Genomic DNA, 14,274 nt, shown 5'->3' on the forward strand with positions numbered 1-14,274 from the left:
TCTGAACTTTGAGTTTAGACATTTTGTTTTATTCCTAGTTGCCATCCATAACACCCAAATACCTAGCCCTTTGGGAGTGAAAACTGCCCCCTGGTTTTCCTGAGTAAGTTATGATGGCATTTGTTTTTATCTCATAACCTTCAGGACAACAGTTTGAAGAGAGATCTCCTAAATTAGGATATGGTATTTTGGTATTTCTATTTATTAGTAAGGATTATTATTATCTTGGTCTTCTTCACATAGTTGCATGGGGTTTACTAAATATAAATGGCTAATTTTTTGATACAGAAGTCCCAGAATGGAGTAAATAGATGTCATGACACATGAACAACTATATCTTGCTCTTTAATTCCACTTGTTATAGTAAACTTTAATATAAGTCAACAACTTACTTCTCTCACATACCCTTCCCAATGAGAATAACCTCACAGCTGCTCGTCTTTGATCATGTTTGGGTTGGGTTTTAAATTAACATTTATGAAATTCTGAAGTTTCGGGTTATTAAATTTGTTATATTTTAAATGTCTCTAAGTACCTTTTCAGCATCTAATGGCAGCTGATCCAGGCCCAAATCTGACTAAGTAATGGGTGTTTCTTCTATTCACTTCCAGTTTTACGGACTAAAAGTAGAAGGCCAATATTGGGGGCAAATTTTATTATTTTCTCCTCAAACCTGGACCTTTGACCTGTAACAACATACTTAACATTGGCCTCCTTATCTTCATCAGTAAGACAATATGATAATACCTTCCTCAAAGGATTGTTCTAAGAATTAAATGGATCATTAAATAGAAAGCACTTAACAAAATGCCTTGTGTAGAATAAATGCTCAGTAATTAACCACTGTTTTGAATGCTAGTTGCTTTACCCCTTAATATATTTTTAGTTATGCAAAAACTGAAGAAATTTCATTGGAAAAGATAGCCAGACTTCTCTAAAGGGTTTCTAGAATTCTGGCCTTTTCTCACCCGCATAAAATACTACTGACATCACACCCAGGCCACCTGAGCCACCTGACCTTATCTGTCACAAGCTGTCCTTCTACCATCTAACCGAAATATCCAGGCACTTACTTGAACCCTGAAAATATTTTCAGTAGCAACCAACCTTGTTTCTGAAATTGAGCATTGTAAAACACATTGCTCTGCTTTTAGTTACACCATTGCCCCCAAAGCATTAAACAAACCCAACAAAAATGGCTTACATGCCAGAAACTGCTCTTGATTTAAAATGGCTTTGGGCCTTCTGAAAAATCTTAAAATATCTCTTTTAAGAGTGAAAAGATACCTTAGAAGTCTTAAGTATGCCAGTTAGTAGATTGGTTGAGCGATGTGTTACGCACAATACAAAAATTCTTTGATGATAGGTGTTCATGATAGTACTTCAGTAGAATAAATACTGTGCACATATCTTAGAAACTTCTGATTGATTTATTGACTATTAATTCATGGCTAACAAAACATGGAAGGACATTCTGAAACTTTCTGCCAAGCTTCCTTTTGTCTTTTCCATTTTTTCCTGAGTCTAATATACAACTCTGCCCTTAAATTCTAGCATTATGACTTTTGTTTGGAAACCTAATTACTCCAGAAACTCTATATTACTCACGATATCCTCTTGCATAGAAATAAACGCATTATAGGCAGATGAGTATTGCTCTTTACACTTCTCATTTGTTCTTCTAACAAATACAGACAGATTAGATTGCCAGCATTGTGCTGGGTGTTGGCAATACATAAGTATCCAAAATAGATAGATTCTTGCCCTCAAAGAATATATTTCCCAGCCAGAAGAGAGCAGAAAAACTTTCACTCTAGGTCTATTGACTGATAAAATAAAAACATAAGAATTATTTTCTTTTTTTTTTTTTTTTTTTTTTTTTTTTTTTTTTTTAATTTTATTTTATTTTTAAACTTTACATAACTGTATTAGATTTGCCAAATATCAAAATGAATCCGCCACAGGTATACATGTGTTCCCCATCCTGAACCCTCCTCCCTCCTCCCTCCCCATTCCATCCCTCTGGGTCGTCCCAGTGCACCAGCCCCAAGCATCCAGTATCGTGCATCGAACCTGGACTGGCAACTCATTTCATACATGATATTTTACATGTTTCAATGCCATTCTCCCAAATCTTCCCACCCTCTCCCTCTCCCACAGAGTCCATAAGACTGTTCTATACATCAGTGTCTCTTTTGCTGTCTCGTACACAGGGTTATTGTTACCATCTTTCTAAATTCCATATATATGCGTTAGTATACTGTATTGGTGTTTTTCTTTCTGGCTTACTTCACTCTGTATAATAGGCTCCAGTTTCATCCACCTCATTAGAACTGATTCAAATGTATTCTTTTTAATGGCTGAATAATACTCCATTGTGTATATGTACCACAGCTTTCTTATCCATTCATCTGCTGATGGACATCTAGGTTGCTTCCATGTCCTGGCTATTATAAAGAATTATTTTCATTACTACATAAAACAGTGAAATTCTGACTCATGCTACAATATGGATGAACCTTAAAGACATTCAATAAGCCAGACCCAAAAGGACAAACAGTGTATGATTCCACTTACATGAGATACTAGAGTAGTCCAATTAAATTCATAGAGGCAGAATGAGGTGGTTGCCAGGGGATGGGGGTGGGGGACTAGGCATTACTGTTTAATAGATACGGCATTTCAGTTTGGGAGGATGAAAATATTCTATTAAAATATTAATCCTAATATTGTTTATTAGGTTGTGCAAAAGTAATTGCAGGTTTGTGTTATTGAACTCTGCTCTTTGATATTCATATACATTCTTAAATAAATGTATTTATGTTTTACATCATTTTAATGTGCATTTCTTTTTTTTTTTTGCTAATGACATTACATTTATTGTAGACTGTAGAAATGATGTTAGACAAAAAGCAAATTCAAACAATTTTAAGTTCAAAATGGGTTGTAAAGCAGCGGAGACAACTCACAAAGTCAACAACACACTTGGCCCAGGAACTGCTAATGAACGTACAGTGCAGTGGTGGTTCAAGAAGTTTTGCAAAGGAGACGACAGCCTTGAAGATGAGGAGCACAGTGGCAGGGCATCAGAAGTGGACAATGACCGGTTGAAAGCAGTCATCGTAGCTGATCCTCTTGCAGCTACACAAGAAGTTGCAGAAGAACTCGCCGTCAACCGTTCTATGGCTGTTTGGCACTTGAAGCAAATTGCAAAGGTGAAAAGGCTCGATAAGTGGGTGGCTTATGAGCTGACTGCAAATCAAAAGTTGTCATCGTTTTGAAATGTCATCTTCTCTTATTCTATGCAACAACAAGGAACCATTTCTCAGGTTATTGTGACAGGCGACAAAAAGTGGATTTTATATGACAACTGGTGACGACCAGCTCAATGGTTGGACCAAGAAGAAGCTCCCAAAGCACTTCCCAAAACCAGACTTGCACAAAAAAAAGGTCATGGTCACTATCTGGTGGTCTGCTGCTCGTATTCAGCTTTCTGAATACTGGCAAAGCCCTTACATCTGAGAAGTATGCTCAACAAATCAGTGAGATGCACTGAAAACTGCAACGCCTGCAGCCAGGATTAGTCAACAGAATGGTCCAGTTCTGCTCCCTGACAGTTCTCCACCACACATCGCAAAACCAGCACTTAAAAAGTTGAACAAATTGGGCTGTGAAGTTTTGCCTCATTCACTATATTCACCTGACCTCACTGGTTGACTACCACGTCTTTAAGCATCTCGACAATTTTCTGCAAGAAAAATGCTACCACAGCCAACAGGAGGCAGAAAATGTTTTCCGAGAGTTTGTTGAATCCTGAAGCATGACTTTTTACATACAGGAATAAACAAACTTATTTTTTGTTGACAAAAATGTGTTAGTTGGGAAAAAATGTGTTGGTTCCTATTTTGATTAATAAAGATGTGTTTGAACCTAGTTATAAAGATTTAAAATTCAAGGTCTGAAACCACAATTACTTTCGTACCAGCCTAATAGAGATAAATGGCAGTGATTGTACAACAGTGTAAATGTACTTAATGCACACCAAACTGTGTACATAAGAGTGATTAAAATTGTAAATCTTACGTTACATATTTTGTTTCACTTAAAAAATTGTTACATAAGACTGATAATAATTAACACTAATACACTGCTTATTATTGGGCAGGCTCAATTCTAAACTCTTTGTTAACCTATTAAGTGCTTAAAACATCACTACATGGGTAAGTACTATCATTATCCCTAATTTATAAAGAGGAAGAAATCCAAGAATAGAGAGTCTGTGCAGCTTTTGGTCCCTTTGCTTACATGAATAAGCAAAGTAGAGAGGCAGGATTAAAACCAGACATTGTCACTCTGGAGTCCATATTATATTGTCCTATTAAGGTAAAATTTAGTCTTAATTCTATGAGTACTATACATGCATACAAAACTAGTTTAATAGAGGATACTTTGAAAAGACTTTATAACTAATGTAGTTTATATATGTGAAACTTTATTCCATAAAGTGGAAAATGTTTGCATACAGTTAATTTTTTAAATTATTACATAAGAAGCTAGTTTATTAAAATAATCATAGTTTAAATCAGACAAAAACTATAGTCACCTTTTAAACCTATTTCAGAATTCATGCAGAGATAAACCCCGGCATTTCAGCTTTAGAGAGGGAGAAAACAAAGGGAGAGATCAGATGTTCTTGAAAGTGCCAAACTTAAATGAAGCACGTAACACTATGAAAGCATTGAAGGACTGCAGTGAATAGTAGGTGGAATAACGTGTGGGGTTTTCGGTATATTGGTAGAAATAATAGTGGTAATAGGGAAAGGTTGTTCAATGTCTATTTAAGGCAACCATCTTTATAAAGCAAGTACCAACTGTATGTTAGAAATAAGGAGGTTAGACCTGAAACAGTTACTTTCCCAGGCCACCTGGTTGGTGCTACACAGAGCAGGGGTTTTGAATCCTGGTCATGTCCCTTATTAACACTGTATTGTTAATAGGGACAGTTCCAGTTGGTTATATTTCTCCTCTAAACTATGAACATTCAGAACTCTTATTTGTTTCTTCTCTTAATGTGTAAAGAGATGTTTTAATGTGTAGCACTTCATGGCAAATAGAGGGGGGAAAGTGGAAACAGTGACAGACTTTATTTTCTTGGGCTTCAAAATCACTGCAGACAGTGACTGAAGCCACACAATTCAGAGACACTTTCTCCTTGGCAGAAACGCTATGACAGTATATTGGTATGGGGAGGGTAGAGGGAGGGGGGTTTGGGATAGGGAACACGTGTATACCTGTGGCAGATTCATGTTGATGTATGGCAAAACCAATACAATATTGTAAAGTAATTAACCTCCAATTAAAATAAATAAATTTATATTGAAAAAAAGCAGACATCACCTTGCCAGCAAAGGTCCATATAGTCAAAGCTGTGATTTTTCCAGTAGTCATGTGTGGATGTGAGAGTTGGTCCATAAAGAACACTGAGCCAGCATCGAAGAATTGATGCTTTCAAACTGGTGTTGGAGAAGACTCTTGAGGGTCCCTTGGACAGCAAGGAGATCAAACCAGTCCATCCTAAAGGGAATCCACCCTGAATATTCATTGGAAGGACTGATGCTGAAGCTGAGCTCCAGTACTTCGGCCACCTGATACAAAGAGCTAACTCATTGGAAAAGACCCTGATGCTGGAAAAGACTGAGGGCAGGAGGGAAATTGGGGTGACAGAGGATGAGATGGTTGGATGGCATCACCAACTCGATGGACATGAGTTTGAGCAAGCTTCGGGAGATGGTAAAGGAAAGGGAAGCCTGATGTACTGCAGTTCATGGGGTCACAATGGGTCACTCTAGCAACTGAACCACCACCACCACCAAGTAAAAGGAATAGACACACTAAACAAAAGTTCCTAGTGACTCAGCTATTGTTCTCTCCTTTAGCTTGACAAAACACTGGTCAAAATTCTGAAGGTGCCGGTTTTATTTTTTATTTCATGGGAAACTCTAGCTTTCACCTTCCTATAAGTTTCTAAACATACTTTTCATTTCATTAAGTGCAAAAATTACCTGTGATTGATTTGACATCTTACCTGTATTTTCTGATTTGATATCTCACCTGTATTTTCCTAAGACCCAGTGAGAATCAGATACAAGTTAAAGCCACATGACTGAACAATTCAGAATACAGAGCTAATATAAACACCTTGAATCAGCCTGTTAAGATTATCAGTACACTTTCAACCATGTAATTAATAAAAGAGACAGGGTTGCCAATGCTGACAGCCATCAAGCACTGCATTTCTGAGCTAAGAATGAACCCAGAGTGGTGGTAGGATCAGGTCACTTACTGCCCTGGCAACTTGAAGTGTAGCCTAGGGTCCTTGCATTGTGGAACCAGAGCTGGGTCTGGATCACTGTGCTAAAAGTAATTTAATTTGGCCCCAGATTTTCAGCTTGAATGTAAGCCTTTGAGAAACAAGGCTGGGCATACCCTCTCTGTGACCCTAGTATCTAACTCCAGACACGACTTTGTCAGTCTTTTTCTTTACCTTGCATTACTCGTCACACATTTTACTTAATTTCTCACTTCACTGATGGTCCGTTGCTGCTCTGGTCACAACTGTCTTTACATTAACATCTGAAAAGAGCCTTTCCTGGCATTATCCTACCTCCTATATGCCATCTCCTTTTAGATCTGAGTGTCAGATCTCCTCAAGGTAGTCAGTCAGTCTACACTGGGTACTACTAGCATCACCTCCAGAAAACTGGCCCAATTTTATTACTTGGTGTTTACACTCTTAGCGTATTTTATGATTATTTAAACTTTATTGACCAAATTGCCAACATCAGTGCCAACATCCACTGGATCATGGAAAAAGGAAGTGAATTCCAGAAAAACATGTATTTCTGCTTTATTGACTATGCCAAAGCCTTTGACTGTGTGGATCACAATAAACTGGAAAGTTGTGAAAGAGATGGGAATACCAGACCACCCTCCCTGCCTCCTGAGAAATCTGTATGCAGGTCAGGAAGCAACAGTTAGAACTGGACATGGAACAACAGACTGGTTCCAAATAGGAAAAGGAGTACGTCAAGGCTGTATATTGTCACCCTGATTGTTTAACTTCTATGCAGAGTACATCATGAGAAATGCTGGGCTGGAGGAAGCACAAGCTGGAATCAAGATTGCTGGGAGAAATATCAATAACCTCAGATATGCAGATGACACCACCCTTATGGCAGAAAGTGAAGAGGAACTAAAAAAAATCCTCTTGATGAAAGTGAAAGAGGAGAGGGAAAATGTTGGCTTAAAGCTCAACATTCAGAAAACGAAAATCATGGCATCCGGTCCCATCACTTCATGGGAAATAGACGGGGAAACAGTGTCAGACTTTATTTTGGGGGGCTCCAAAATCACTGCAGATGGTGATTGCAGCCATGAAATTAAAAGACACACTCCTTGGAAGGAAAGTTATGACCAACGTAGATAGCATATTCAAAAGCAGAGACATTACTTTGCCAACAAAGGTCCACGTAGTCAAGGCTATGGTTTTTCCAGTGGTCATGTATGGATGTGAGAGTTGGACTATAAAGCTGAGCGCTGAAGAATTGATGCTTTTGAACTGTGGTGTTGGAGAAGACTCTTGAGAGTCCCTTGGACTGCAAGGAGATCCACCCAGTCCATCCTAAAGGAGATCAGTCCTGCGTGTTCTGATGCTGGGAGGGATTGGGGGCAGGAGGAGAAGGGGATGACAGAGGATGAGATGGCTAGATGGCATCACCGACTTGATGGACATGAGTTTGGGTAAACTCCAGGAGTTGGTGATGGACAGGGATGCCTGGCGTGCTGTGATTCATGGGGTCGCAAAGAGTTGGACACGACTGAGTGACTGGACTGAACTGATTAATTAATGAAAAGCATTTTTGAGGCCCTAGTATATTTCAGCTACAGTCTAGATGCTTTGTAACCCCATTAATCCAGCCCTATGAAGCAGGACCCTTAAGTGGTAGCCTCTGCAGCCATTTACATACCACGGCCATCACTTACTGCAGCAAGTGCACACCCCTCTAGAATTCCTCTTATTAGGTCCTCTCACTGACAACATTGAGTATATAATAATTTTTAGTATGATTTCTACTTATATAATTCATTTAGTAATTCAGGGTTTTGACTTGTAAACTTACCTGTAGGATTTTTTAGATCCCTTTGGATTTTTGCAATAAATGTATTCCTATCAGCTTCTATGTGTGTGTCCAACAAACATTCCTGTTTATATTTTGGGCTGCATTTGAAATTGTTAATTCTTTTGAGAAAATTCCTTGAATTTACTCTGTAGGTTTATAAAACTCAGCCATTTGTATACTATAGTTGGGAAATAGTATCTGTACAACTGGACACTTAATGTTGGCCTCCTGAGTTTGAGAATGGAGGATTCACCATCTTTTCAGTTATTAGTTCACTTGTTTTTCCTTAAAATGGCAAACAATCCGAAACGTTTTGCACTGAAAATGTGTTTTTATAGGTGTGCTGATTGTTGAGTATGTTTTATTTACCTTTAAGACCAAATTCTTCCATGGACAAGAAAATATCAATAAACACCCATGGAGATGCAATCCTTAAACTTGGGACATATGGGAAAACTGAATTTAAGGAATTTATCAACAGGATAACAGCAGTTTTGGATTAACGTGTTTTGTGTAGTATGCTTAGTATTAGAGTATTCAAGAATCTTGGAATATTTATTAAGCAAAGAATTTACTGATTTCCTGTGCTCATTTATATACTGAGAAGGTTTCCTCACATCACAAATTTATATTTTAGAAGTATCCCCTAAATATGTTTCCCTATGTATTAAACAACCATATATTAGTTCTTCAGTATTATAAAATTCAAGTGAATTTTTATCAAAATAATATGAAATTTTTCAGAAGCCAAGTGCTTGGAAGTGATGGCAATTCACTTTGGGACATAGAATCAAGTCCAGGAAATTCTTCCAGTGACCTGGATCGTTTAGAAGTCGGTGAGAGCAGCCAGAAAGATACTGAGGACTCAGAGCTAGCTAGTCAAGGGAAGCTTCCTGAAGGTGCAGCAGGCAGCCTGTAGAGGATTCTTTGATATATTATGATATTCTGTTATAACAAATTAATACTCTATAAGAATCTTAGTTAACTTTTTTTGTTGTTAGCATTGTTATCTTTATAAAAGATATATAACATTGGGGTTTGGGAATATAAGTAAACATCCCCCTTATCTTTCTTTCCCAAGTTTGGAATCGTCAAGGAGACACAGTCTTAATGGCTGATTAAAAATGTGGAATGATAAGGAGTTTCTTGGCGGTCTAGTGATTAGGATTCCTGGTTTTCACTGCCCTGGCCCAGGTTCAGTCCCTGGTCCAGGAACTGAGATCCTGCAAGCCATGACTTTCCACCCCACCCCCAAATGTGGGATGACATAGGCTAGGTAACTACTAGTACTTTGCCCCTAAATTGAACAAATAACCTCACACAGACCAGAACTCCAGCGTGCTCAGTTTTCCCCACCTCCCACTCCCTCACCCCTTAGACGGCTTCTTTCTCGTCCCAGAGAGGAGTAGATGAAGGGAGAAGAAGAGACCCTTGTCCCACTACTTCATCCTCCAGGGGTCATAATTTTCCCTCCCTTTATGGGAAATAGAATCAATGGGGGATTCTTCATAGAAGAATTAAACTAAATTTTCCTCCTTTTTTAATACACTAAAGAACAGAACTTAACTTTTGCTGCTTTTTAAATTCATTTTGCCATAGTTGTCTAATAATTTTTCCACTATATAATTTTGGAAGTATTAAAAATTATTTCAAATAGCTTTTAGTGTTTTATTGTAGTAATAAATTGGGCATTGGGTAGCAATGCTTATAAAAACTTCTTAATTGGTATTTTGTTTTTATATAGTTTAGGGAATGATTCATAAATCAAGTAAAGTCTCATGTGAAAAATGAAAAGTTTTCAGATTTTAGATAATAACTATAGAAAAGAAATAATCTATGTATGGTTTGTTTTCCTGTTTTTATCTTACTAACATTGCTTTCTTCTACTCCTATCCCCAAGGTAAAAAGAAAATTTATTTGCAAAGGGAGAAAATGAAGGCCAAACAGAAGCAGGCTCTAGCTTCTGCAAAAACTTGGATTCAGAATGACCTTGAACAGAAAATGAAGCTAACTTCAGAACACACTTTCTGCCTTGAAAACTGAAAAAAGCTATTACTTCCTTTTTTCACATGACCACAACTCCTTTGATGGAAATGTACAGCAGAAACTCTTGAGAGAGAGGCTAAAAGCAACTCTTTTCCACCCTCCCCCCAGACTTTTCTTATGAAAAGTCAATAATTAAGCAAATTGCTTAACACTTGGTTCCAGTTCCTGCATATCTGGAGTTTAACGGCATAATACACCATTAATTTCCATGCTGCAGTCTTTATTTTAAAGAAAGTAACAGGATGTCCTTACACTGACAATGAAAATTCATCAATTTTAGAGCCAGGAATTTCCCGTGTTACACAAGAAAAAAAAAATAGAAGTCTACTGAATTAATTTTTTAGAAGAAGAGAAATCAGATTAAATGTCTTTTTTTTTTTCCTTTTGGAAACTTTTATGTATAATTCTTTCTGCCTGCCTACTTTTCTGCAAAATGAGATGTACAGATTTCAGTTCCCTGCTATGAAAAGTGATGTGGTGGCAATTTTATAAATGTTGCTTTCTGATTTTTATCAGAGTGAGAAAATAATTAAAATTATTATTGATTTCATATCACTTCATATTTTGATTTCCCCTCCATTTTAGTTTAATATAATTTGCAATAAATGTACATATTGTTGTCTGTTTCATAAAGCATATCACTTTAAAGTGGTTTTTACTCCTGTGATTATGTTGGAATATTTGAAATCTTAAAGGAGTAAAAACTGTCCAGCATTTGGTTTTATAATGTTTGTCACCAGATTTTTATTATTGATGTAAAAAAAAGTCAATTCTTTTTAAATAGTTGGACTTTGGCAGCTTTGTAAGGAAAGTGGGAGGTGCTTAGGATTGCTATCAATTTCAGCATTGTGCTGTTGGGAAATAAGTGTTTTGCTTTTGTCTGCCAGTCTGGGCTCCGTTTTTATGTTTATTTTTGAAGACAACTATTGCATCAATATATTGTTTCTTGGCATTGTTCAGCATAGGTAATGTGTGCACTTTTTGTGTACACATATTCATATTTAAGTTTTTTGCATAAAATAAATGCTTCTAGATGTCATATGGTAGTCTTTTTTAATCTTTTTATCACATTATGTTTTCCTGTGCAGTTTTTATGTGAAAGGGCTAAAGTTATAAAGAAACAACATGATTACAGTCAACTCTCCATTATCTATACAAAATAGTGACTATGCCTCAGGTTTTGGATTTTGCAGAAAATCACGTAATCATAAAATAACAAAGCATACCATAAGAGCTAATTCAGGAGGAACTCGAGATTGGTCCTTTCTCACCTGCCCCCACTCTCCACTTAAGCCCTTTCCCCGAAGCCCCATCTGAATGTGCTTAGCGTCCTTGCGCACACCTGGCGTGGGTTTGAGGACATAAACGTTTGTGTGATAACTTGGTCTTGACAGGCTGTAAGTCTACGTGAGATGTAGAGAGTGAACATGACCTGTGTCCAAAAAGGATGATAATGTTAAATGTAAAATTTGTTGGTAGTAAATGTCACTTAATGTTCTCATAGGTAATCAAGAGTTGGCTGTATCCTGACTGAAAGATGGATAATTCTCTTAAATGTGCATATACACACATTTAGGTATTGGATGATGGCTAGGGAACAACGGATACCAGATATTACCTTTTAAAAGGGCAGAAAAAGTTCTACTCTTCCTTATTGCCTCTTCATAATCCTTTAGAAAGATAAAATATTGCCTCCAACATGCTGAAAAAGTATCTATGCATAAGCATCAGAGAAGTCCCTCAAGCCATCAGTGGGCATGTTCTGTTTAGATTTTGAAGTTCTCTTAGCATCAGACAGCTTGATTCTTAAGGCCACCAATTTGCCACCAATAAAAAGCACACTGGTAGAGGCCGCCTCTCTCTCGTCTCCTAACTGAGCATCCGGCATCATAGCTGACTAGATCACCTAGCGTGAAGTCATAGCTAACACAGTGTAGCAGCCATTCCCATCAGTTATGGCTGCTTAGATTTTTGCAAGAGAGAAGTTAGCTAAAAGGATCTGGTACATATACAAAATGTAAATGGCCCACCTTGGATTTTTTTTAATATGAAGCAAGTGTCTGACACTAAGGGATGGGAGAGTAGGACTGAGCTGATGGGGAGGGACTTAAGGGAAATTTGTCATTTTTCCTTTGAAAAAGGAAAAAGTAAAATCTCTTAGGAATTTGGTATTCACATCTCAGAGAAATACAACACAAAGTGCAGACTTATATTTGAGAATTAATGTTAACCCTTTGTGTCTAGTTTGAAGCTTCTTGTATTTGTCTAAAACTACAAGCCAGAATTTTGTATCTCCTTTGATAAAAAGTGTGTATAATGTAAAGTAGTTTTGCATATTCTTGTGCTGCACATGGGCTGAATTTTTAAAAAATTTTTTAAAAGACTTGAAGAGAACCTTGTAATTTGTGTAAATGACAAGTGTAAAATCCTACCGTAAAATGCTAAAAATATGCATTGTTTCAAATAAAACCAAGAAATGCAGCATTATATAGTAGTGTGGAACCCTGAGTATTCATGTACCCTCTTGGTATGTCGCAAGCTGATAAAATGTCTTTGCATATTTTCTGTTTAGATTCTGGACTTTGCAAATCCCCATAAGGAAACAAAGGCCACTTTCAGACTTCTGACTACATGGCTTACATTGACTGAGGGAGACTATAACAGGATGAATTCTTATGGGCATCTGGGAAACTTTAGAAATTGTCTTTTAAGAACTTAAAAGTGGCCTTCCATTTAAACTAACCCGTTGATATACCTTTTTATTGCAAATTCTGAACATGCACATTTACTTCAAAAGCTAATTCACAGAGAAAAAGCAGATTACATACATGTATGTGGAATAAGGTGGACAGAATTGAGAAGTAAGAGAAGCTATCATGACTGGTTTCTGTACTTGACCCTCAATGGGGTTGTTATTCCACACGTTGATACTTTTCATTCATATAAATAACGGTCAGTAGAAACCACTAGTGACCAAGTCTCCAGCAGTCTGACAAGAATCTTTGCAACCTGCCTAAATAATAATGATAGCTTTGCCTACAAGAAGCTAAAAGTTTGCTACAAGCCAGCGACAGTGGAAATGAGTATAATCAGACACTCAATCTGTAAACCAGAGCTCCAATCTTTCATTTCCATTTAAGAGTAATAATATCCTTCACTTGTGCTTATTTCAGAGTCCGACAGGAACACGAGTCAGGCAAACGGGTGATCAGGACTTGAATTTTGGGGGAGTGATCAGGACTTGAATTTTGGGGGTATTTCTCAAATAACATTTTGTAATCAATGCTGATTCCAACTTAAGGCACTTTCCTCCCTTTCATTCTCTAGTTACTCCTTTCTCCCAAGAAACATCCCATGCATCCCTCTAAGAAACAACACTGTATCCATTCTTCCAGAAGCTTGAAAAGCGATCACCTGGAAGTCAGTTATACACAGGAGCACCTTAGTGCAAAGTTCAGATCTGTGGAAACCACAAAAAAAATGTAAGGGTTGGAGGTAACCATTCCGTACGGACAGCTCAGTGGTGGGGGCTAAGATGCCTTAGGAGGACTAGTGATATAAAGCTAATAGCACAACACGGGCATATATGGCTGTCCAGGTGACATATGCCTGGATGTGAGACCTCATGGATGCAGTAGAAGCAGAAAATCCTTACCTTTTCTGCTGCTGCTGCTGCTAAGTCGCTTCAGTCGTGTCCGACTCGGTGCGACCCCATAGACGGCAGCCCACCAGGCTCCCCCGTCCCTGGGATTCTCCAGGCAAGAACACTGGAGTGGGTTGCCAGTTCCTTCTCCAACGCATGAAAGTGAAAAGTGAAAGGGAAGTCGCTCAGTCGTGTCCAACTCTTAGCAACCCCATGGACTGTAGCCTACCAGGCTCCTCCATCCATGGGATTTTCCGGGCAAGAGTACTGGAGTGGGGTACCATTGCCTTCTCCTTACCTTTTCTAGAGAAGTGCTATTCTGAGAACTGTTTGAGCATGTAGGTCCATAAAAATGATTGGGCTGAAACATGCAGGAGTCGGCGCTCCAGATTCAGGGTGGCCTGG

At 37.9% G+C, this 14,274-nt stretch overlaps 1 protein-coding gene across 3 annotated transcripts in view; it reads left to right on the forward strand.

Moving 5' to 3' along the window:
• Positions 1–12,713, forward strand: part of PDS5A (PDS5 cohesin associated factor A) — a 134,213-nt gene extending 121,500 nt beyond the window's left edge. For 2 of the 3 annotated variants that reach the window (XM_006068246.3, XM_025290141.2), the window contains exon 33: positions 2,887–2,919. In XM_006068246.3, coding sequence (XP_006068308.2) covers positions 2,887–2,893 — 7 coding nt within the window. In that variant the 3' untranslated portion in view covers positions 2,894–2,919. Of the gene's footprint in view, positions 1–2,886; positions 2,920–10,080 lie in introns of those variants that run through there. The other variant, XM_025290142.2, reaches the window with a different exon arrangement.
• Positions 12,714–14,274: the final 1,561 nt, after the last annotated feature.

The sequence above is a fragment of the Bubalus bubalis genome, chromosome 7 (assembly GCF_019923935.1).
Source record: "Bubalus bubalis isolate 160015118507 breed Murrah chromosome 7, NDDB_SH_1, whole genome shotgun sequence".
Taxonomy (NCBI): Eukaryota; Metazoa; Chordata; class Mammalia; order Artiodactyla; family Bovidae; genus Bubalus; species Bubalus bubalis.